This window comes from Culicoides brevitarsis, chromosome 2, assembly GCF_036172545.1.
Source record: "Culicoides brevitarsis isolate CSIRO-B50_1 chromosome 2, AGI_CSIRO_Cbre_v1, whole genome shotgun sequence".
In the NCBI taxonomy this organism is placed as follows: domain Eukaryota; kingdom Metazoa; phylum Arthropoda; class Insecta; order Diptera; family Ceratopogonidae; genus Culicoides; species Culicoides brevitarsis.
In genome coordinates, this window is record NC_087086.1 from 19701017 (window position 1) to 19726447 (window position 25431).

The window sequence follows — 25431 nt, forward strand, 5'->3', positions numbered from 1 at the left end:
AAATCGATACACATGATGAAAATTTTGTCTAACGTTAAGTATTTGACGTACAGAAAATATTTTTAGATTTTCTTACAATTTTTGATAATTTGCGTGATTTTTTTTTTATTTTTCTTCATTAAAACTGATGCCCACTAAATTATCTACGAATTTACTAAAATCAATTTTTTCTGGAAGTCTTTGTAAAATTTCCTCTACTGCATCTTCGTTCGTCGAGCTTTCGTCCTTTTGCATCCACAATTCTTTCAAACACATGACAGCTTGCGTTTCATCGACCGTTTCTGCAAATTCCGTAAGAATCCGAATAACGTACTTTTTCGAAATATTTCTTATTTGTTTTCCCGTTCGCCATTGACTGCCTTCCGCTTCAACGAATTTCCGAACAAAATACGCAATTGCTTTGGCGACTTCTTGTCCTCTAGTTGCTTTCGTCGGCTTGTGATTCAAATACAAAACGACCAATTGTTCGAACGTGATATTTTGCGCTCCCCGAAGCTCAAGTTCACGCAACATATTCGCGATTTGGAAGTCAGTGGGGAAAAATCCAACACTCCGCATGAAATCGACAATTTCCGTGCCTTGAATAAATTCGTTTACGGCAACGCTGTTCATGCCACTCGTTAAAATTTGAATGTAATAGAACATGTCGAGTAATTCTTGGAACAAATATCCGTTTTTACCGCCTGGCAAGAGGGAGCAATAAGGCTCAAGACCACTTCCTCCAGCGATGTAATGCGAAGTGACGGCCAATTCATGCAATTTCCACATCAGGAAAGCATTTACGTCGCACGTGAAGACCTGTTTTTGATCTTGTGACACGCAAACTTTCTGTAAATTATAAGGACTTGCCACTACTCCAATGGCTCGGAATGGATTTCCATCGATTGGCAGCAAGTATAATCCAAGTTTGTTCCCTGCGCTAAAAATTAAGAACTCCATGTCGTCTTTTATGAAAAAGCAGCATTGCTGGATGGGTGCGCCGAAAATTGGACCTAAATAGGTGAAAAGAATGCTGCCGCTGTTGCAATCAACTAATTTAATTTTCATGTCGGTGTCAGTGATGAGTAGGACCGAGTCATATTCCAACGTGTTGATACCCAATTTCATCAAAAGACTTGGCGGGATGTACGTAACGGATGTCGGGACTGCATTTTGATCGTAACGGTAAGAGCTAAGAATATCAAGACGTCCTTGAGTAATACTTTGATCGAGGTCGTATTCCACTAGTAACTGAAAAAATATAAATTTTAATACGAATTTTTGGGAAAACTGCAACTAAAATTTTTTTTAAACATTTTTTAGAGCAAATATAAATTTGAATAAATAAAAAAAATTATAATTTAATTTAAAATTTATTTTTATATCTCAAAAAAAAAAAATTAATTTGAATTAATTTTTTTATTTAATTCATTAAAAGTCACTGAAATAATTTTTTAAAAAATAAATTCAATAAACTCACATACAATTTAATATATTTTAATTTAGGTACATATGTAGATTAAAATCTTAATTTTTTTTTTCTTTAATTAAAATAATTGATTTTGTTTATTTTTTTATGTTTTGATATAAATTTTAAATTTTGATAAAAATTAAGAAAAATTTGGAATAAAAAAATTAAAACAAATTTCAAGCAGCCATTAAAGTTGAATGATAAATATAAATTTAAATGATAAAATTTACTCACCTGATCCTCTCCCACAGACAAAACTCTCGAAAAATCCGTAGACAACATTTTAAAAGCAACAAAATCCACAATTGGCAGGTGATGGAAGCGATTTTTACCAACAAAGGACCATTTCCGAACTCCAAAGTACATCAAAATTACTTTATTCGTAACGTCCGAGTACATAAAAAATCTCGAATCCTCTGAAAAAGTCATATTAGAGATGGGCTCATTGGTATAACGATACGGTTCGGGCGAATAAGTCGTCAGCGAATCAGGATCCACAGTGTAAATACATCCGCGATCTGTTCCAACCATCAAATGAATCCCGTTCTTAGAAAATTTGATGCATGTTACTTGTTGCACCGGATAGTGATACTCTAATTTTGTGTTTTCATCTCCAGAATCCGGTCGTTTATCGCTTTTGTCGTTCAAAAGTTTCGATCCAGCAATTTCTTCTTTGGTTTTTAAGCGATCTGACATCACTAGTTCAATTTTCGAGTCCAAAATCGTTTCCTTTGTTTCGGGATGGTATTGCATCATCCTTCCTGATTTTGAGAAAATGTAAAAAATGTTCCTGAAATTCAATGGAAAAAGGTAAGTGTTTCAATTTTACTTTAAAATTGCTTAAAAAATACTTTTGTGGATGGAAATCCATTGTTAGAATTTCTTCCATGTTCCGTTGAAAAATTTCCTTCATCTCTCCTTCCATGAAATTAGCGGAAAAAACTCTGCCATCTCCACTAGCAACTAAAAAATCTCGTATCACCAGAGGTTTTTCATCGGTACTAAAGTCCCTTGGTATCAACGGGCCATATAAAATCTCCTTCTCCAAATCTTCATCACGCAACGGACAATTGTCAAAATCCATGGTTTCCAGTACTTTACAATCTCGAGGCATCACATTTGCAGCAATGCATTGAATTGTCGTCCCTCTCACGTCAAAAGCGCTGTGATAGTAAATTAATCGCAAATCCTTGTCATAAAAGCGCAGTTCGCCACATTCATCTCCCACCATTATGACGTCATCAACGCATTCAATAGCAGTTAAAGACACTCCAGATACTTTTACCACTTTTACAAACTCTTTGTCGTTACAAATTTCCGTTTCATTCTCATCCGGAAAAATATCGGACCACAACATGATTTGCCCGGCATTCGTTATGCTCGCGACTCGACGAGTTTTCGGCATGTACATCGCGTCATTGATGCAATTCATGAATCCTCGTTCCGGAATATGAACTTTCAGCTTGGAAACTTTGGCATCCCACTCCCCGAAGCACACTCCATTCATGAAAACTGCCACGAAATAATGAGAAAATTCAAAATCCTGACAGAAACGAATTTTTTTGAGCATTCCGTAGCGCGAGGGAAGATTCACGGAGCCATCGGCACTGTCACGATTGTAACTCCACAACCAAATTTTTAAGCAACACTTTCGTTTAGCACTTCCCGCTACGAGATATTTGGCATCTGGACTCAAAGCAGCTGCGCCAATCCCAATATCGTCGAAGGGGTAGTTGATTGTGTGAATAACGAGCGGTTTTCGATGCTGACTGTCCCAAATGTTGATTTGACGGCTATCCGAGGTCATGAGGAAACGACGTGCACGATCCGCATCCAAGGAATTTATTTCATGTGGCTAAAAATATTTTTAAAAATAAAAAATTTACTTCTTAAAAATTAATTTTAGGACTTACATGATTCAACAAGGACACAAAACAATTTTGTTCTGCGTCGAAAATGCATGCCGCGTGTCCCACAACGTAGAAAAAGGCACTTCCACTGCCATTTTTGATCAAATTCACTATTGGTAACTTTATGTTGCGACCAAAAACCCAATCCAAGGACTAAAAAAATCAAGAAAAATTAGAATTCAATATTTTTTAAGAAAAAATACCCACAAAAGGCGTATCCAACAGCTCCTTGCTCGACTCCATGTTCGTTTCTGCCGTTTCGCCGCTTTCATTTCCCAACATCCTTCAATACTGCATAAACTTGACCTGTATTTTGCACCAAAAAGCACACTTCTGTCAATCAAAATCAACAATTATATTTTAAATGCAACGAAATTTTATGTTTTTTTGTTGAACTTTCAATGCACTGCACACTACGTTCTGAAGTTCAAAGTGTAGTTGCCACCGCAAATGATTGACTTGTTTTCGACAAAATGTGTTCGAGTTTCCATCGTTATTTTATTGAATGAACAGTTAATGGAAACCACATGAAATTCCACAACTTGGCAACCTGGAACTTGAAACGAACGAAAAAATAAGTGCACGAAATGGAATTTGTTGAACGACTGACGCCAACATAGTAGAAACTGTGCATTTTCATGAAATTTTCACTTTTTTGTTCTAAGGCGTTCGTTTGATAGAAAAAAATATAATTGAAATGTTAGTCCGTGAAATATTATGGACTCGTAGTTATTTTCTAATAAGGGTTATGTTAAATTTTATTTTTATTTATTTATTTTATTTATACATTTATTATTATTATTATTTTTTTTTTTTTTTTTTGAAAATTGAGAAAAATAGAAAAAATATAGAACATTTCAAAAAATATATAAAAACTTAATTTTTAACAATTATTTTTCAATTAGGCGAATTTTCATCCCTTTTTTTAACTTACAGTTCTTATTTTTTTATTTTTTGAGTACTTACCCACTACTTTTCAAGTAAATTTTCAAAATTTTATCATTTAATTTTTTTTTTAATTTATTAGTACCTACCTATTAAGTTTTAAAATTGGAATATTTTTATTACTTTAAAAAAAGTTAAATCAACTCTTTTATTTTCAAAATGTATACACAAAAAAATTTTTCATTTAATATTTAGGGATTTAAACCACAACAAATGAGGTTTTGAGGTAAAACATTCCGGAAAATATTTTAAAATTTCATAAAATCAGTGGAAAATTATTTAATTTTTATCATTCCTTTTAAAAAAATATTTAAAAAAAAAATAAAAAAAAAGAAATTTGGCAATTTGTGTTTGTTAACAACATGTTTCAGTTAAAATGCGCTATAGACATTTTCTCTAAAATTACTAAAAAAAAATTCTAAATTTTCATTTAAAAAAAATATTTTATCGATATTGAACGTTGCCATGCAATTTGACATTGTTATTTCTCTTCTAATTAAATCATAAATGTGTTTGCATATGTTAGGTACTGTTTACCTTTTTAATCAAGTTCTGATGCGCACATGACACTCATGCATGAAAATTTGAACTTTCAATGTTAACCCTTTCCTCTTGTGACTTACTTTTAAAAGTTCTAGTCGAGTTATCACGCTTTGTCGGTTATTAACGATTATCTGTCAAAGAAAAGTGTTAAAATTGACACTGATTTTTTTATGACTTTCACTTTTTTTTTAGCATTTTTACCCTCATTTTTAATCGAAGAATATTTTTATGTGTTTTAAACAATTTATTCAATGCAATTTTTTGATTTTTGTAATAAGCATTGGAAAACTAACGGACGAGGAAATTTTTACAAACTTTAGCGAACTTTATATTTGAAAAGCATTTGAAGTGCAATTATTGGATTGCGCACTATTTGTAAATGCAACAGCTGATTTGTACATCATGCGATAAGCAATTTCACAATCCAAGTGTAAATAAATAAAATAAGAATTTCTCTTCAACTAAGGAGTCATGTCATCTAAGGGAAAGAGGAAATCTGAAGATTTTCTGCAACCGGAAAAAGTTCGATGCATTGAAAATGAACCAAAATTAGCAACAATCAACGAAATGAGTACCGAAGTAAGTTTAAATAATTTTCCGTGCCGGACTTAAAATTGATTTTTTGTCTTTCTTTCAGCTGCTAGAGATGATTTTTCAACGTCTTCCACGTCATGAGCGAATTATTTGCAAGGAAGTTTGTTCACGGTGGTTTTCAATTTTAATGGAATCTCCACTTTTTCACAAAGATCGTCACATTCACTTCAAAAATTGTGTTATCAACGCTTACGTGGAACCAATGTCAACAATTTTAGATGCAAAATATCCGTATGAGACATTTACTTTTAGTGAAATCGAAAATGACACCGAACTAGATATTGAGAAAGCTGCGGAAATGTTGAGAGTAACAAAAGCAATTAATTTTTGTTTCACAAAACATAATGCCATGCTATTACAAATGTTGCTAGAAGTGCCCTTGCTTGAGTCAATTGGCTTTTACGAGCAAAACAACGAAGCTTATGATGATAGTAGGACTAGATTAAATTTGAAAACATTTGCAAAAGAGAACCCAAACATTTACTTCAAAAAAGTCAAAACAGTGACTGTGTCACTTGTCTCCAAAAACACGGAAGATTATGTGCATGATTTCCTAGATCCATTGAGCAAGATGGTTCCAAAAGATGCGATCATTAATGTTTACGTAAATTTTTGGTTTGATGTCTTCCTTAATTTTGATAAGGAAATTGAATGCTGGACTAAATTGATATCGGCGCACGGGAAGCGAACCAAACTTTTAATGAACAAAGTTAGTCTTCATTTCTTGCGAATCTCAAACGAAACTATAGAAAACTTTTTCGCAATAGATGTCACTTTCAAAAAATTTGAGTTAGTCTACAACACCTATGACAAGTATGATATGGATAAATTTCTGGACAGAATCAAAGCAGACAAAATTATTTTAAGTTTAGAAGTTGTTCCGCAAATCCCAAACAACTTTCATCGAATCTCGAAAGTTGTTCTTGATCAGCCGGTTGGAGAAAATCTTAGTTTAAAGTGGCTGGAAAAAATGGAAAATTTAAAAAAATTGGTAATCACAAGCTACTTTGAAGGGACATCATGTGCATTTGGCCATGAAGCAATTAAACTAGACAAACTCGAAAAAATAGAATTTAAACATGATATTTTAGTGACTTGTCAAAAATGTTTGAGTGCATTTAGGCAAAGTTTTGAAAATCTCAGAAAAATTGATATTTTTGGCCATTCATCATTTCTTTTGGACATTCAGTGTTGGAAGAAACTTGAAAAGTTAACGCTCAAGCTTGAGGAATTCGATGTGATTGATGAAAATGGTATACAAGAATTTCCATTACACTCTTTGCGTGTCCTGATCATTAAACATGCTAACAATTATTTATATTCATATAGTAAAATAAGTTCTTATATGAAACAAATGTTTCCTAAATTAGAAAAATTCGTTTATAATTACCAAGATTTTTAATACCTAGCATTAAAATATTATTTTTGTATTCCAATCTACAACACTTTTACCAGTTCATGGGCAACTGAGAGAACACTGCGAATAGTTTCTTACATCAAAAAAATGTTTCCTAATTTAGAAGTTTTTGTTTATAATAGAAAAAAATATTGATATGAAAATTAGACTTAAAAAAAAAATTAGACACAAATTCATTTCTTATTTCATTTTTATAAAGCTTTTTATTGTTCATTCAAAATTCAAATGAAACGAAAAAATGTGAATAAATTAAGAAAAGGCTTATTTAAAAAAATGTCAAATTAAAGCAAGAAAAAACGGCAACTTGGATTCTGGCAACCAAGCTTACAGCGTTTAGAACGCAAAGAAAAATTCAGATACGACAAAAAGCCTTTTCATTCAAATACTTTCGCTCATATATACAATAATATTTTAACGAACCTTTTATTTGAAAAGTTAACGAATGGATTTTTGGATTGCGCACTGTTATTTCTCAATGGAACAGCTGATTTACGTGTTTTGTGAGTAAATAAATTTTCCTCGTTCATTGGAACAATATTTTGTAGGAATTTTTGTCATGTCCAGTGAAGGCAAGAGAAAATTTGAAGACTTGCTTCAATCGAACAAAAGTATTTGCACTGAAAACACACCGAAAATGACAACTTTTGACGAAATGAGTAACGAAGTGAGTTAATACAGAGTTTTACAAACAAGAATAAAAAGTCTAATTTTACGTTTTTAGCTGCTGGAGATGATTTTCCAACGTCTTCCCCATCACGAGCGAATTCTTTGCAAAGAAGTTTGCTCACGTTGGTTCTCAATTTTAATGGAATCTCCACTTTTCGCCGAAGATCGTCACATTTACTTCAAAAATTGCGTCATTAATGCCAATGAGGAACCAATGTCGACAATTTTAGACGCAAAATACCCGTATGAGACATTTACTTTTTGTGAAATCGAAAATGACACCGAAATAGATGTTCAGAAAACTCTCGATTTATTCAAAACGGTTAAAGAATTGAACTTTGTTAATGTCGGCAAAAACGAAATGCTTTTAAAGATGTCACTTTGTGCCCCACTCGTTGAAACAATGAGTTTTAATGAAGAAAATTACGAAGATGATGAAGATACGAGATTGAGTTTAAAAACTATTGCACAAGAACAGGGCGAAAACATTTTTGAAAATCTTAAAACTGTGAATTTAACTCTAGATACGGAAAATCCAGATGATTATTTGGAGGAATTTTTGATCCCATTCAAAAAATTACTCCAGGAAAACCAACAACCAGTCTTCAACATTCACATAAATAACAAAAGTCCTCTTTACTTTGATTCCGACAGCGATCTAAGATGCTGGATGAGCTTATGGTCGATGAAAAATGCAAAATTTACAGTCAACAGCATTTGCATTTGTTTCATTTTAATGTCAAAGGAAATTATTGAGCCATTTGCTGCCTTGGATGTCCATTATAAAAAGTTCGACTTGGCCTATGAACCGGATCATGACTATGATGTGGACCAACTTTTGACAAAAATTAAAGCAGACGAAATACTTTTAAGACTGGCAGAATTGCCACCGATTCCAAATAACTTTCATCGCATCACAAAAGTTGATATCGATAGACCGCTGTCGGCATACGTCAGTCTAAAGTGGTTAGAAAAAATGATAAATCTAAAAGAACTTGAAATCTCATCCCATAATGGAACCAATTCTTGTACTTTTGGTCATGAAGCAGTAAAACTCCAAAAACTGGAAGAAGTCAATATGAACCTAAAAATGACATGTCAAGAATGTCTCAACGCCTTTAAACAAAGTTTTGAAAATGTTAAACAAATTTATTATTTTGGTCAATCATCATTTCTTTTGGAAGTTGGTAATTGGAAGCAACTGGAATATTTAAGACTTGAAGTCCTCGAGTTCGATATAATACAACAACAACAAGAAAAAACGAAAGTTCTTTCGAATTCGCTACGAAAACTGAATCTCAGAATCAGGTCAAAAAGTAAAAATTGGACTAACGAACAATTAAATTCATTTATTGATCAATCGTTTCCGAATTTAAATGAGTTAGTTACTTAAAGATTATTAATACAAAGAACTTTATTACTTAGGGTAAAAAAAAGCATAATTTTTTTGAGATCTGTATTTAAAATCTGTAACATAGAAATTTATTACTTTTAAATTTTTTTTTCATTTAAGGCCGCTCTAAATGAAAATCAAAAATAAAATCCAAAATTTTTGAAAATAAAATTAAGGGAGGTCCCAAAACTTCAAAAATTTTTTGAAATACTATTTTCATACAAAATGACAAAATTTTATCAATTTTTGAGCGTTAAATAATATTTTTGATGTTTTTTTTAACTACCTACTTTGAGATTTGCTTATTTAAAATGGATTTCAGAATATTTCATATAATAATTTAAAGAATAAAATTTCATAAAAAATAACATTCAAAAAATTTTGAAAAATAAATTCAGTAATTTTATGAAAAATTTTTAAAAGAAGAAAATTATAATTTATTTTCATATTTAATGATTTTTAAAACAATAATCAGTAAAAATTGAAAATTTTTTTTGAAATATTAAAAATTTCTTGAAAAATAACGAAAATACACCAAAAAACGGTCATTTTTGATGAAATTTTTAACTTTTTTTTGCACCATTGGATTTTTGACTATTGAAATGGGGCATCGGACTTTATTTTTGATTTTTATGTGAAGCGGCCTAAGCTGTTTTTTTTTAAATGACAATTAAATCAATCATGAAGTATAATGACTTTAATAAAATAAAGAAAAAAAACGACAACTTGGATTTTGACAACTTAGTTGAAAAGACGTGTTTGGAACGTAAAGAAAAATTCAGATATGACAAAAAGGCTTTTCATTCAAATAACGCACACATACAGTAATATTTTAACAAACATTTTATTTGAAAAGTAAACGAATGGATTTTTGGATTGCGCACTGTTATTTCTCAATGGAACAGCTGATTTACGTGTTTTGTGAGTAAATAAATTTTCCTCGTTCATTGGAACAATATTTTGTGGGAATTTTTGTCAAATTTTGTCATGTCCAGTGAAGGCAAAAGAAAATTTGAAGACTCACTTCAATCGAACAAAATTAGTTGCACTGAAAACACACCGAAAATGGCATCTATCAACGATATGAGTAACGAAGTGAGCAAATTTTGTTTTACAAAATACAATAAAAAGTCTAATTTTGACTTCTTGACAGCTTCTGGAGATAATTTTTCAACGTCTTCCACATCACGAGCGAATTCTTTGCAAAGAAGTTTGTTCACGTTGGTATTCAATTTTAATGGAATCTCCACTTTTCGCCGAAGATCGTCACATTTTCTTCAAAAATTGTACCATCGATGCGAATAAGGAACCAATGTCGACAATTTTAGACGCAAAATATCTGTATGAGACATTTACTTTCAGTGAAATTGAAAATGACACCGAAATAGACGTTCAGAAAACTCTGGATTTATTCAAAGCGACAAAGGAATTGAGCTTTGTTAAAGTCGGCAAAAATCAAATGCTGATGAATATGTCACTGTGTGCCCCACTGGTTGAAACAATAAGTTTTTATGAAGAAAATTACGAAGACGATGAAGATATGAGATTAAGTTTGAAGACTCTTACACCACAAAAAAGCGAAAAAACTTTTGAAAAACTTAAAACTGTGAATTTAACTCTGGACTCCGAAAGTCGAGAAGATTATTTGGAAGAATTTTTGTTTCCATTCAAAAAGTTGCTTCATGAAAACCAAGAACCAGTCTTCAATATTCATGTAAATAACAAAACTCCTCTTTTCTTTGATTATGACAACGAGCTGAAATGCTGGATGTACTTATGGTCGACGAAAAATGCAAAATTTATAATCAACAGCATCTGTATTTGTTTTCTGGAAATTTCAAAAGAGCTAATTGATCCATTTGCCGCCTTAGATGTCCATTATAAAACATTCGACTTGGCCTATGAGCCGGATCATGACTACGATGTGGACAAACTTTTGACAAAAATTAAGGCAGACGAAATACTTTTACGATTAGCAGAATTGCCACCGATTCCAAATAATTTTCATCGCATCACAAAAGTTTGTATCGATAGACCGCTCTCGGCATATATCAGTCTAAAGTGGTTAGAAAAAATGATGAACCTAAAAGAAGTTGAAATTTTCTCCTATAATGGAACCAATTCTTGTACTTTTGGTCACGAAGCAGTACAACTCGAAAAATTGGAAATAATCAAACTTAGACGAAGAAAAATGACATGTCAAGAATGTTTTAATGCATTTAAACAAAGTTTTGGAAATGTTAAAGAAATTCAATATTTTGGTCATTCATCATTTCTTTTAGAAGTTGGTAATTGGAAGCAACTGGAATATTTAAGGCTCGAAGTCCTCGAGTTCGATGTAATACAGCAACAAGAAAAAGCGAAAATTCTATCGGATTCGCTTCGAAAATTAAATCTCACAATCAGGTCAGAAAGTGAAAATTGGACCAACGAACAAATAAATTCATTTATTGATCAATCGTTTCCTAATTTAAATGAGTTTGTTCGTACTTAAGTAATTCGTATAACAAGGAATTTTTTACTCAGGGCCTAAAAAAATTAAATTTTATTAAATACATAAATAATTCATGGCTGTAAAAACTTATGACTTAAACCTAAAAAATTCTTTTGCTTTAAAAATTAAGTAAAAGTAAAATAAGTCTCAAATGTTGTGAAATTAAATTTTAACTTCAAAATTTTTAGCAAAGATTAGAAGCAAAAATTCTTTTGCCTTAATTGACTTTTGAAAACAAATTTTAAGTAAAAGTAAAATTAAGTCAACAGTCAAATGTTTTTTGAAATTTCGACCATTTTTTGAGAAAAAATTCCAATTTTTTTGAATTTTTTTTTTAAATTTTGGTAAAAACAAGATTAAAACGATTTTAAAAAAATTCTGAAAATCCTCTTTGAATTTTTTAAGCAAAGATTAGAAGCAAATTTTCGTGAAATTTTGAAATATAAACATAAAAAAAATAAATTTAATTTAAAGTGACTTAAAAATTAAAACTAAAAATAATCTCAAAAATTGAATTAATCCAACGACATAGACAGAACAATTTACCTCAAAAGTGCCTTTGAAATAATTTTAAATATTGATTATTTATAACTAAGATAAAATTTCTATGGAGAATTTTTGAAAACAAAGAACAAGAAGTAGAATAAGATTAAAATAAAATAAAAACTCATCATTTTCCAATTATTTTTTGATAATAAATAATTTTATTGTCATATTTTGCGTGATTACAACTATGTTTATGATGTTTTCTGCAATGTTTAATAATTTTTTATATTTAATGATAATTTAATCAATATAATGTTAACACTTATTTTCATTTATTACGTCCACTAACTTTTATTTGAGAAATATTTAACAAGCAGGAAGATATGCTTAAACTTAAAAAGGAAAAATAATATATATTAATCATTAATAATAATATTCTTGAAGTCTTTTTTTTTATTTAATTTTATTCTATTTTTAACTGACGCATTTTTATTTTTAATAATATTTATAATTTTGATTATTATTTTATCTACAAACTATTTTTTTATATTATTCGAGTGATATTATTGGATATCATATTTAATATTTATTGTTTTTTTTTAAATATTTGATTTTTTCATTTATTCTTCTTTTTAATTTAATTAATTAAAATTAAGTTATAAATTAATCTTAATTAAAGTTCATAGGAAAATGCAACGAAAATGGCATTTGGTTGTCAATTTTAACATAAAAATAATTTTTTTATAACAACTTTTTTTTTATATAAATAATAAAAATATATATTTGTGGAATGGTTTTGAACCAAGTTATTACACGTGACCGAAATTATATATTTTGTTAACATAACAAAAATAAAGCTCATGATAAAATATTGGAGATATTTCGCTATTATCATTTTTTTACATCAAAGAACGCTATATTTGACGGATTACTATTTATAAATATTTTTGTTTCATATATGTTGTAATAATTTTTTTATTTGAGACTTGAGTACATTTTATTTTATGTATTTTTAAATTTTGGGTCGTATACAACTTTTGTTTATCAGTCCTTTGACTTTTATTATTTTTTTTATGTGCATCAAGGGATTTTTATATTTTATTCATAATAATTAATTAATAGATTAGAGACACGTGTAAGTAATATTTTGTAAGAATTTCTATAGAAATTAATAAAAGAGTGTTTTGGTAATAATTTTACATTTTTTTCTCCATTTTCAGCCATTTTATAGTACTGGAGTTTCGGCAGCTCTCGTCACTACCGTTTGATTTGCTGAATTATTTTTTGCAGCGGCAACAGCTTTAAATTGACTCAGAATATCGGCGTTTTGGGTGCTGTTTTTGCAGTAATGTTGCTTGTGCGCGAGATATGTCTTTAAAAAGTTGAATTTGATGTCGCACTTTTCGCAGTATTTTGAGACGTCTTCGTCCATTTCGGGTTGTTGCATGACGAAATTGTCCGATTTGGGAAATGTTGCGATAGCTGGAGGCGGCGGTGTCTGGTTTTCCTCGATTTTAATGGTGATTTGGGGTTCGACGATGGCCGGTGATTCAGATAATTCGGGTTGTTTGGGGTCGTCTTCTGGTTCTTGTTTGATTCTAAAAGAAAATATTTCAAGAGAAAATTAGAGATTTTAGAGAAACAATAGACATTTTTAGGAAACTTTGAAAACAAAAAATTTTGAAAACAGAAATTTTGAAAAAAATTTAAAATGTTAAATAAAAAATTTTAAAAAAATTACAAATTTTGAAGAAAATTATTAAAAAAATGAAAAACTTACTTGGAAATTTCTTGTAAATCTTCGTCATCATTATGCAAAGAGTCACCATTGCAAATTAAGGGTTCCCCGCCTTCGCCAATTAACGGAGATGTTGAGCTAATTGGACCATGTGAGCTGTGTAGGAGTTTAGTGTGACGTGCCTACAAACAAAAAATCATTAAAATTTGTCATTTTTCAAATTTTTGATAACAAAACTTACCACATTGCCTTTGTAGGTCGACGAATATTTGCAAGACTCGCAATAGTACATTTGATTTGAGGCCGTTAATGCAGGAGATACCGATGGAGCGGGCGATGGAGTTGTATTTTTCGACACGCTTGGCGGTATTTCGATGCGATCTTCTTCGATAATGCACGTAATGAAGTTCTCCTCATTGCAATCGCCTCCCTTTTTATCGAAATGCATTCGGATATGTGTTCGCATTCCCCTAAAATCGATAAAAAATTTAAAAAATCTTAAAATTTTATAAAAAAATAATCAACTTACCTCAAAGTATTTCCCTTGTATCCACACATGGAACATCTAAAAGCCTTAATTTCGCCATGAGTCTCGATATGACGTCTTGCCTCCGTCGAATTCGCACTAACGACTTCACAAATCGGGCATTTATACGAATTTGAGTTGTTGGCGGGGCAATTTTGCCCAGGTTCATGTACCGTTTTGCATTTTCCGCACTTTTCCTTCGACACGACACTCGATGCCGAGCTGGTACTTTGCTGGTGATGCACTTGCAAGTCGACCCGCTTCGGACAGTAGTACATCATGTGAGCATTCAAGTTGTCTAACGACGTGAATTTGATGCCGCACGCGCCGCAGATGAGTTGCTGATATGACAATTGATTCGGACTTTGGGAATTTGGCGAGATCGGTGGACTAACTTTGACATTTTCTCCGTCGGCATCGAGATTTCGGGCCGAGCAGTAGTGCTTTTTGTGTGCGATGTAATTTTCCTGCTTGCAAAAGACAATGTTGCACTCCTTGCACTTTGACGAGCCCTTTTTCACGAAAATTTGTGGCGGGATTGGTGGCATGGCGGTTGCTGGCACGGGAGCCGGACTCACACTATTCGATTGTTTTTTCGTGTTTGTGTCGAGAAATTGGAGTGCTTCGTGTTTCCCGCCGATATTGTTGGAATTTGAGTTCTGGAGACGCATTCGGAGCTCGTTGATGAGTGCAGGGTTCTCGGCGAGACGCAACGCGATGAGATCTGGAGGCATGCTTTGCAAGTGGTGCGATCGCAAGAGCAAGGGAGATGTTGGTAACGCGATTGGCGAAACGGAAGCTGATACGGTGCGCGGACTATTGGAATGTCTCCGTTTAGGGGAAGGTGTGAGTGGAGGACTGCCGGGTAATGACGGGGCACAAACAATTTGTTCGGGAGTCACAGAATCACCACTAACCGAGAGATTTTCTTTGCTTTCCATCAGATCGAATTCCATCCGGAAATGCTCCGATGAAATGGCGGAAGCGAGTGATAAGGATCGTTCCCGCAATGAGAGTCCTGGTGAGAATCGACGAACTGATAGATCGAGAGGTGTTGTTGGATCTCTGAAATTAGATAAAAATGAAAAATAAAAATTAATAAATTTTCTTTGATGAAATTCAGGTAAGACCGTTTACAAATCTATTAAATTTTTGTCCATTAATTTTTTTTTTCTAAAAAGAAAAATTCAAAAATCTTTGAACTTTACGTTTTTAAAAATAACATGTTTTTTTTAGTTTTGCTTCGGGTTTTTAAACATATTTTTATTTTTTTTTTAATTTGAAAAAAAATTAATTTATTTTTTTTTTTTTGTTAATTAATTTAAAAAGATTTGAAAAATATTTTAATAAATTTTTAATTAAATTAGCAAAACGTTGTAAAAAATAAAAAAATCATTTTTAAAAATCCGACCTGATATTTTAAAAGAAAATCATTAATTTATACAAATATTCCACAAAAATTAATTTTTATTTTATTAATTTTTTTAAAGTTAATTAAAACAAAAATAGCGTTTTTCATTTTTTTCTTATACGTATTTTAAATTATTTTAAAAAATTTAGTAAATTATTTATTATTTAGTATTAATTAATTTAAGTAATTTAGTATTTTTTTTTAAACATATTTTTCACAAAAAAATCTATTATTTTTGATTTTTTTTCTGGTTGAAATTGATAATTATTTTATTCATATATTATCATTTTGGAAAAAATTGTGAATTAAAAAAAAACTTAATTTAACTTACTTTGTTGATGAACTTCCTTCAGATTTCTTGTTATTCACGTCTTTCAAGACATCCGAACGATCAGCAGCTCGTTGCTCAGCTGATTCCGTGGAAACATGCGGCGTCGGTTCTCGACTCGGAACTTTCATTTGATTAGCGAACGAGTACGCGATCGGCTCAAAAGCTCCATTTTGGTACATAAAACAAGTATAATCGGAATTTGCTGGTAAATTCGTCCTATTGAAAAGTAAAATTATTAAAAACTTGTCAAATTTCACCCAAAAAGGAAAAACTCACGAAGAAATCTTGGTGACATTCCGCCAAACTGAACAAGGAACAATAATAATGGGATTTGTGGGCAGCGCAAGAAACTCCTCCGAGGGCGTTGCTTTATTCGTGACCTCATTAGGGCTTTGCGATCCCGATTTTTGCGATGGTGGCTTCGATGCTGACGGAATATTTGGTGCCCTATAAAAAAATTGAAATTATTTCGAGGAATTTTACAAGAAAAAAAAATATTTTCTTACCCATCACGATGCCTCGACGAGCAATAATGCTGCTTATGCGCCCTATAAGTCTTCGTGCTGCTAAATCTGATATCGCAATTAGTGCAATACCGATCGACGGGCACTTGAATGACTGGCGTCGCAAGTTGACTAGCATTCACGGGTGTCATCATGTCATCGCCGCCGTTTGAGGTGATCGAGCTACTTGCTGGCGACGTCTGATGCATCCGCATATGACGATTTAGAGAGACTTTTTTGTCGGCGCTGTACGAACATTGGGTGCAAGCGTACTGTTTGCCCGTTTTTTGCGCCTTGGTTGGTGGTTCGGCTGAATCGTTGTTGTTCGCCGACGACGAGGCGGCTTTCGGTAGCGCGGGAATTGGCTCGTCTTGGTCCTTGCGATGCGAACAGTAGTACGTTTGGTGTGCCTCGAGCGTGGAAGCTGACGAGAAATTAATGCCGCACGGGATGCACGTGTAAATGGGAATTCGAGCTTGGATGGGTGGCGTCGGAACGGGCTCGAGCGCCACAATAGGAACCACATTGATGCCCTGACTCTCAGATCTTTGAAGTAATTTTGTGACAGTTAAAGCGTTATTGCGCGTCTTTTCCGGCAACGGAGGACTTTCCGCGACATCGGCTACCATTCCTTTGATGTCTTTTGCATCGGGATTGCATGCGGGATCGGCAGCTAAGGAAATGTTTAATCTTAATTTAGGTTTTTCAGATTGCTGCTGTTGCTGCTGCTGAAAGGACTTGGCTAACTCTAATTCGACATCTAAGTATTTGTTATCTATGCTAGAAGGTGTCTCGCTGATTTGCGAGCATGGCGAGGCAGGTGGTGGCGGCGAAGCAGATCTTGCACTTATTTGAGATGGACTAGAGGGGTTTGAGTTGGCGTTCAAGTCGGTTGTTTCGGTGTCACACGAGGCGCTAATCTCTGTTTGATTTTCCGACGCTTCTTCATCGTCTCCTGGAATAACAAAAAAATGGGGAAAAATTAATCATCAGGTATGAAAATAAATTAAATGATTTTTAAAATTTTTTATAGTAATTAATTTCAAAATTAGATCGAAAAAAAAATTGATACATAAATAAAAATATTTTTCACATATTTTAATAAAATTTTAACAAAATTAAATCAATTTTGACAAATTTTAGGCGTTTTTTACATTTTTTTAAGTTTTTGATAGTAGGTTATTTTTATTTATTATTTTAATTTTTTTTTTTATTTTTTTAAACTTTGTTATTTTTATATTGAAATTTATGAAAAATTTATTTATTTAAATTTAATTTTTTTTTACTTTATTTTGGAGTTTTATTTGGGCGGACCAAGAATAATTTTTAAAATTTCTTCTACTTTCCTATAATTTTAAATAATAATTATTCTTTTCAAAAAAAAAAAAATGCATTATTTTTGCACCACATTACTGAATTTTTTAAAAGAAGGTACATTAAGCATATTTTAGTTATAATTTTTTTGTCCCTGGTCATCTTTAAGAAAAATAATTGAAATTGAATCGATTGTCTTGGACCAAGCCAAGTCATAAAATAAAATTTCTTCAAACGAAAGAAGGGACGTAATCCCACACAAACACACACTACACGTCGAAAAAACTGCAACAATCTTGATAAAATATTTCCTATGAAAAAATAATATTTACTTATTTGATTAAAAAATGTCTCATAGCAACACTCCGACGAAGTGAAGTGAAAAGACACTATCTCTGCTTCTTGTTCTTCGTCGTTGTCGTACGAAAGCTCGCACGAAAGATACGACAGACAACATTACATAATTTGCATCGAGCTACGTTCCATTATAGATAAGGAAAGTTGAGATGATGCACATTGTCGTAGTCAACGACTCATGCTCATCTTCCCAAAGTTAATATCAGAAAAATCATAAAAATATGCATCATTCTAGGCTGCAAGGCGGCATGCCTAGTGCCTCTTCAAACAACCATTTTGCGAGATAAAAAACATGAAATAGGAGAAAATCTTTAATATTCTTATCCTTTTTCAGTTTTGCAAGTTTTTCCCATATCCTTACTCCGTATTCGAGTGCCTTGTAGTGTTAGGTCAAGCACAAACTTGCATATTATCGGACTTATTAAATCTGTCTATATTTGCTGCATGTGTGCATTGCCCATAAGCAATACTTTACTCCGGAATGACATTTTTAATGCATTTTTTGAGAGACGAGACAAGAAATTAGAAATTCTCATTTTCTCAAAATTTTCGTATACTCGCAAGCCCATCTTCGCAAGCAAGAAGATTAACCTGCCAAGATTTAGACAATGTTAATAATGCTTCTTATGAGATACGGCTGTAATTTTCAAATTTATACGCAATGTAAATTTATCTTTCGAGCCAGGGTGGTGTTTGTTCCACATTTCGGACAATTTAATCCTTTACACACACAATGACCAAGACAATATGCAATAATATAATAACGATTGATGATCTCTTGCAGCAGATAATGACGTAGAAGTAAGAAGGATGTGCTTAATAATACGTTTAATAATTTGACGCAATGTAATCGTCTTCTTACAAGATATTTTGTTTAGCTGTGAAAATTTGTGAGACTAAACAAAACATTCAAAAACATTTTTTGAATAATTTTGATATTTAAATTTTTTTAACAAAATTTAAAAAAAAATAATTTATGAGAAACTTTAAATTTTAGAGATTTGAAGGCATTTTTGAGAAATATCAATTTTAAAAATTAATCAAAATTAAAAATAATTATTAATGAATAATTTTTTGATTTTACTTTTTTTTTGTGATCTTAGATTTTTACCACTAGTTTTGTTGTTTTTTTATAATTTTTTATTTGAAATGATTTTAAAAGTCAATAAGTCTCATTTTTTTTAAATATTTTTTTAAATTTTGGGATAAATTTTTAAATATTTTTTAGAATTTTTTTTTATTATCTATCAAGTCCCTCGAATTCTCATAACAACGCAAAGACTTCAAGTGTCACTGTAAGAAAACTTTTAACAAGAAAAAAAAAATAAATAAATAATCAGCTCGTGATCGATTAAACGGAAAAATTCTCTGACATGTGGGCGTTTCGCAATAATGTAAGCGAACGAAATAAAAAAAAAAACAATATAAAAAGTGAAAAAGACAATAAGCCAAGAAACGCGCCAAAATATCTCCGATAAAGATTTGATAATACGTTAGCTGGAAATAAATATATTTATTCAATATTCTCTGTTACTTTTTGTTTTTTTTTTCTCGAGAGATGACGATCACCATTTTGTAGTTGTTCTTATGCTGTGCTGTGCGAGTGCAATAAGTACTAAAGGATCTGAATTAAAATAATATGCATTTAAAACTTAATAATAATAATAATGCATGTGTGTGTATGTGTGTTTGTTGCATATCTGGTAAAAAGGGCCTTTTCGATCTTTTATCAGAAACAAAAAAGCGCAAACCAACTGTTTTATTATGTCTTGAAGACACATTGGGTTGTAAGTATGTATGATTCAATGATGATCGTGCTCTGTGGTGAAAAGATGGTTTGAAATAAAGATATTTAAAAAAATAATTAAATTAGTTTATTTTTAAAAATAAATAAATAAAATAAAAATTTAATTTTAATTAATTACATGTTAATAATTTAATTAAAAATTTTAAATAAATGGGTCTAAAAAAGAAATTTTTTACTCTAAAAAAATTATAAAATTCAATTTAAAAAAAAAATTGTTTAGTTAATTTTATTTCAATTTATTATAAATTATTTAATTTAATTATTTATTTTTTTATTTTAAATTATTAATTAAAAAATTGATTTTATTTTAAAATTTGTAGTAAAAATAGTCAGTTTTTTAAAACTTGAAAAAAAAATTACAAAATAAATTATATAAAAATTATTTAAATTGATTAAATAATTTGATTTATTAGAAGAAAAAAATTTAAACTTTGAATTATTTTTTAAAAATTTAAGATCACAAAAAAATTTAAAATTTCTCTTTCATTAAAAATTAATTAATTTCGGTACAAAAATACAAAAAAAAAATAAAAATAATAATTTTGAAAACAGAAAATAATTTCAAAACATTTTCCCACCACCGGACAACTTTCCATACACGTACGGTACACCGCAAAAATAATCAAGATAAACAAACGAATTTTTAATAAGAATTGTGTGCACATGATTTCTTTTTAATGCACCACCACCATACAGTCTCTTCCTCGATATACATTTTTTTTGAGTTGGTACCTTTTTTTATTATTATTTTCATTATAAACTCAACGAAATGGATCAGATCAGTCGTTTTTTTTTTGGTTTCAAGTACGAGTTTACATATCTTCCAGTCGCAGCTACGTCGAAGGATTGCACAAAAAATTAAACGGATGTACAATAGTGTTTATCGATTAACGTTTTCCGCAGAATCTTGATATTTATTTTTTTTTATACAAAGTAAATTTATATTTTGCTCTTCTCGCAAACTATTTTAGCTGTGAATCTCTCATAAAATGCGAGCTTAACGAATATTGTGCATTTAATTGATTGAACGACAACTTTTTAAGTGGAAATTCTGCAAATGTGCAACGTTCAGGCAAACAAGATGACGGAAGATGTAGTGAAATTGATATATCAAAAACGCGCGCACACACAACACTAATGGAGTCATCAAGTGTATATTATTAAGACAATAAACACCTAACACTCTGTTTGCCTTTAAAGAGTGATCAGTGGGCATTTATTACGACTATTTAGCACACAAGGCAAGTGAAGAGACGCAGAACAAGAGTGTTGCTTGTACGAACAAGACGAAGACAAGACAATGAAGGAACTCGAAAGAACCGTCGTCGTCGTCGTTTTTACTGCTTTCGTGTTACATGTCTTTTGGGTGTAAAATAATATTATTTTAATGCATATTCACCGGACAAGACTTGCAGAAAAAAATATCTGAACAATATGTGAAAATAAAATAATGATGATGCTCTCATTGCATTTCATTTCAAGAAACAACGAAAAAATCTTCATGTTTCTTTTAAAGAAAAATATTTTCTTCTGCTTGTTTCTTCATGCAAACAACATTCAGAGATGAAATTTCAATTAGGAATCTGCTTGTACGAACATCCAATGTGAACATTAAAGAAAACAATGTGTTCAGTATAATTGAGACGGAAAGAAAGGAGGATTCTATTGGCAGAAGTTAACATGGTTGTACATATTTTGCCACTACAAGAAGTGAAACAAGAGTTTCGTGAGGTGTGTTTTTTTTAAGTTTTTTAACATTTGTGCTTTGGTTTGGTTTTTGTTATTAAATTGATAAATTGGGAACAAATATAATGTTAGGTTGGGAATCTTTTTAATCTTTCATTAAAATTCATAAAATTTACTGATTTGAATTTTTATGATTTATTTTTTATTACTATTTTTTAAGATTCACAGGATTAAAAGAATTAAAATTTTGAAAGTTAAAAAATAAAGTTTTTATGGCAAATATTTGGTAAATATGTATCAAACGAGAAATTTTATTTTTTCAAGTAATTTTTGCTTAATTAATATAATTAAAGAAAAATCAAAGCAGAAAATAAATTAATTAAAATCCTATGATTTTTTAAAATTTTATCGTTAATTTTATCTCTTTTTGGAGCAAATTTATTTTTATTTTTTTTGCAGATTTTGAATTTTAAGAGATTTACAGACGAAATTTTTTTATTGCAAATTTAAATTATTGTGAAAAAAATATTTTTCAAAGTTTTATAATTTTTTTTTTGTGTCTAAAAATTTTAATCCCAAAAAATAAAAATATTTTTTATAATTATTAGAAAAAATTTAAAAAGTGATAAAAAATTTTAATTCCAAAAAATAATACTTTGCAAAAAATTTCAAAAAAATAAAAAATTTAGGAAAATGTGATTTTTGAAAAATAACGATAAAAATTAGACATTAAAATAAGTTTATTTTTTCAAAAACTCATTTCCCAAAGTTATTTTACAAGGCATAAAAAAAAATCATAAATTTAGTCAATTTTATACATTTTTTAAGTAATTTTACGAATTTTAATTTTTAAATTATAGAATTTTCCCATTTTACTCTTAAAAATTCAACATTTCTTTAAGATTTTTGTAAATTTCCCGGGAACGAGGTTCCCAGGTTCCCGCATTTTTTCCAGGACCGTAAAAATGGCCAATTTATATTAAAATAATATTAAATATAAACTTAAATGCTTTGACAACGCATTTTATATCAAAATTTAATTGAAAAAATTTTTGAGTCACGTGACCAAAATTATTATTATATTTGTTTTGAGAGATTTTTTCAATTTTGGCTTAAAACTTTAAAATAATAAAAATAAAAAAATTAATGTGAACAACAAAAAACTAGCATTTAAAAATTATATTATTTTTAATAACATTTTTTTAAAATTCGTAAAAAAATTATAAAAAATTTTCTTTTTTATAATTTAAGATATTAAAAAAAATTTAATGGATTTTTCACGATCAAGTTTTTATATTTGTTTTTTCGAATTTTTAATTTTTTTCTATATTTTTTAAAAAAATAAATATAAAAATATTCTATTCAAAGTAAATTAACTTAATAAATTGAAAATCAATAAAAAATTGTAAAATTCAAAAAATTAAGGCCATTTTGTCAACAAAAATTCTCGTTAATCAATTAGAAATCACTGAAAAATCACCGCGGTCATAAATAATTCACTTTTTTGTTGCTGTTTTGCAACATTGCTGCGTCAATTTTCACACACAAACACTTTATATTCTCACAAAGATTTCATCTCTCTCGTTCGTTCGTTCGCTTGCTCACTACACAGCTCTAATGCTCAAACAAAACTGTCTTGTCTGCCTTGTCTATATATAATTAATTCCTCGTTCTACATTTATTGATCTAGATCTCGGTGTAGCTCTGTGTCAACACACACAAAATAATGAATAATAAAAAAGAGCTGAAAAAACGACAGAACAACTAACTTATTATTATTATTATTGTTATGTTGGCTTTTTAAAACTATCTACATTTTTTTGTTTCGTTCGCAAAAATATTGCATATAAGGCGTGTTAGCGGTGTGGTGACGTTGTTGCTGTTGTTGTGTAAGCCATCCATAAAGAGATTCAAGATTTAAGGAGATTGAAGGCACTTTGTGTGTGTGTGATGCCAAAATGAACGCAGGGAGATGATGTTCCGATATGCGTTCTTCCTCAACATAAAAATGTTCGCAACGAAGAAAAAAAGGTTTCGCGTTCGTATCTTTTAACGAATGAATTTTGATCTCCTTTATTATTTAATGAAATGTGTATAAGGAGGAAAGGAGATAAGCTCTCGTTGCGTTCGCGTCTGTCGTTGTCGCGAAACTGTTTTTAGTCGTTTTTATTGCATTGTTTCAGGTTTCTTATCTCCAGCACATTTTATGAAATGGAAATGGTGCTAAGGAAATTTTTTTTATGTCTCTTTATAATTTTAAATGGGAAAAAGAAAGAGTTTCATCGCGCGCGTCATCCCGTTGTCGCATTGTCTCTCGTTAGGCAGAGTGAGAAAATTGCGAGATTTTGCATCCAATTTTCCATTCAAACATCGACAAAACACAAAAGATGCACGATTAAAAAGTCATGATTCAAATGGTGGTCGCGTCCTTATCTCGTATCTCGTGCCTTCTCGCCGTATTTCAATGAAAAAAGTCGCAATTAAATTGCCATATATCCGAAAAACAAAAAATTCGCTTTAATTTGGAATGAGCGACCATGTGGACACCATGTTTTAAATTGTATGTTTCCCGTCAAACAATTTGTATTGAAGTGTCTTTTCTGCTCTCGCTGCGCTAACCCAAACACAAGCAAAAGCCACACAATGGCATGTCGTCGTCGTAGCCATAAGTTTAGTCGGCTTATTATCTTTTATCCCATTTTAAATGCGCCTCGTTGTCTGCACTCCATGCTCTTCTTGATGATGATGTGGACTTATTACGGCATGGATACGGCTAATAATAATATGCAAACAGTTTTTTTCTGCTGCACATGCATTTATTATTAGACTTTGTGACTCCCAGTAACTGCGAGACAGTTTGTGAGTGGAAGGGAAAATTGATTGAAATTTTGTTTTTTAATTGCGATTGCAACAAAATTTAAAGGTAAATAAATGTTTTTTTTTATTAATTTAAACTGAGCTTTGATGACAAAATTAATTTAAAAAAAATAAACCCAAAACTTTGAAAAAAAATCAAAAAAATTATTTAATTTTAGGTAAATATTAAACAAAAATCTTAAAAATTCGAATTATATTTTTTTTTCTAAGCTGACTTTGCCAATTAATTACCTACAAAAAAATAATTTGTCAGCAAATTTATAATATATAATTATAAAAATATATAATTTTTTAAATAATAAAATATATTTTTTATGAATAAAATTCAAATTTTATATTTTTTACCAAAATTATTAAATATTCAAAAAAAAAAAATCTAAAATAATGGAATTAATTAAAAATATCTTTAATTTTCAATGTTTGTGAATTTTTTTAGTAAATTGAATTTTTAAATTATTTACTGAGAAAACATCGAATTTTTGTATATTTTTATAAGTTGTTTTTTTAATTAAAAAAATATAAATTTCTAGAAATTTCTATCTGTCAAAACAATTTCAAAGTAATTTTTTAAAAAATATTTTAAATTTTTTGGTGAGAAAAGATTAATTTGAATGAAAAAAAATAATTTAATGAAAAAATTTATCATTTTTAATTATTAAAATTTATGAACAAAAAATTATTGAAAAATCGTAGAACTTGAAATTCTATATTTTCTGTCAAATTTTTGATTTCGGCTTCAAGAATTATTTTTTTTTACCAAAATTTAAAAATAAATTTAAAAAAATATTTTAAAAAATTTTGGTCCATCTGTTGACGAGAAAAAAAAATTAACCCTCACTTCACATGCACCAAACCCCCACAAAAAAAGCAGTCGTGGCACGATAAAACCTTATCACGATTCGCCACAAATAAATTTTCCACTCGTACACAAATCTCTAAATGAGCATTTTAAATACAAATGTTAACAAGTGTATGCCACATTT

The 25431-nt window shown here is 30.2% G+C and overlaps 4 protein-coding genes across 7 annotated transcripts in view; 2 read left to right on the plus strand and 2 right to left on the minus strand.

Annotated features, from left to right (window-relative positions):
- Window positions 1–105: 105 nt before the first annotated feature.
- LOC134828679 (cilia- and flagella-associated protein 251-like) lies at window positions 106–3642 on the minus strand. The gene is made up of 5 exons (XM_063841661.1): window positions 3568–3642; window positions 3364–3513; window positions 2302–3305; window positions 1685–2240; window positions 106–1230 (listed from the first exon to the last, which is right to left on the minus strand). Exons 1-5 carry the CDS (start codon window positions 3640–3642, stop codon window positions 106–108), a joined length of 2910 nt encoding a protein of 969 aa, XP_063697731.1.
- A 1623-nt stretch (window positions 3643–5265) lies between these two features.
- On the plus strand, window positions 5266–9029 carry LOC134830117 (uncharacterized). Of its 3 annotated transcripts, XM_063843495.1 has the most exons (4): window positions 5266–5427; window positions 5486–6151; window positions 6210–7523; window positions 7581–9029. In XM_063843495.1, exons 3-4 carry the CDS (start codon window positions 7416–7418, stop codon window positions 8916–8918), a joined length of 1446 nt encoding a protein of 481 aa, XP_063699565.1. In that variant the 5' UTR covers window positions 5266–5427; window positions 5486–6151; window positions 6210–7415; the 3' UTR covers window positions 8919–9029. The 3 variants fall into 3 exon arrangements, 2 of the variants coding, with proteins under 2 accessions (XP_063699565.1, XP_063699566.1); XR_010161951.1 differs by having other exon boundaries at window positions 5486–7523; XM_063843496.1 differs by lacking the exons at window positions 5266–5427; window positions 5486–6151 and having other exon boundaries at window positions 7508–7523; window positions 7562–9029.
- An 864-nt stretch (window positions 9030–9893) lies between these two features.
- Window positions 9894–11442, plus strand: LOC134831752 (uncharacterized). Its single transcript, XM_063845563.1, has 2 exons — window positions 9894–10013; window positions 10072–11442. The coding sequence occupies exons 1-2, from the start codon at window positions 9906–9908 to the stop codon at window positions 11410–11412; spliced, it is 1449 nt and encodes a 482-aa protein (XP_063701633.1). The 5' UTR covers window positions 9894–9905; the 3' UTR covers window positions 11413–11442.
- A 1483-nt stretch (window positions 11443–12925) lies between these two features.
- Window positions 12926–25431, minus strand: part of LOC134830721 (zinc finger protein ush) — a 69414-nt gene continuing 56908 nt past the window's right edge. For both annotated transcript variants that reach the window (XM_063844284.1, XM_063844283.1), the window contains exons 2-8: window positions 16411–17362; window positions 16181–16351; window positions 15905–16120; window positions 14166–15227; window positions 13878–14106; window positions 13679–13818; window positions 12926–13496 (exon numbers count right to left, since the gene is read on the minus strand). In XM_063844284.1, coding sequence (XP_063700354.1) covers window positions 13124–13496; window positions 13679–13818; window positions 13878–14106; window positions 14166–15227; window positions 15905–16120; window positions 16181–16351; window positions 16411–17362 — 3143 coding nt within the window. In that variant the 3' untranslated portion in view covers window positions 12926–13123. The remainder of the gene's footprint in view (window positions 13497–13678; window positions 13819–13877; window positions 14107–14165; window positions 15228–15904; window positions 16121–16180; window positions 16352–16410; window positions 17363–25431) is intronic.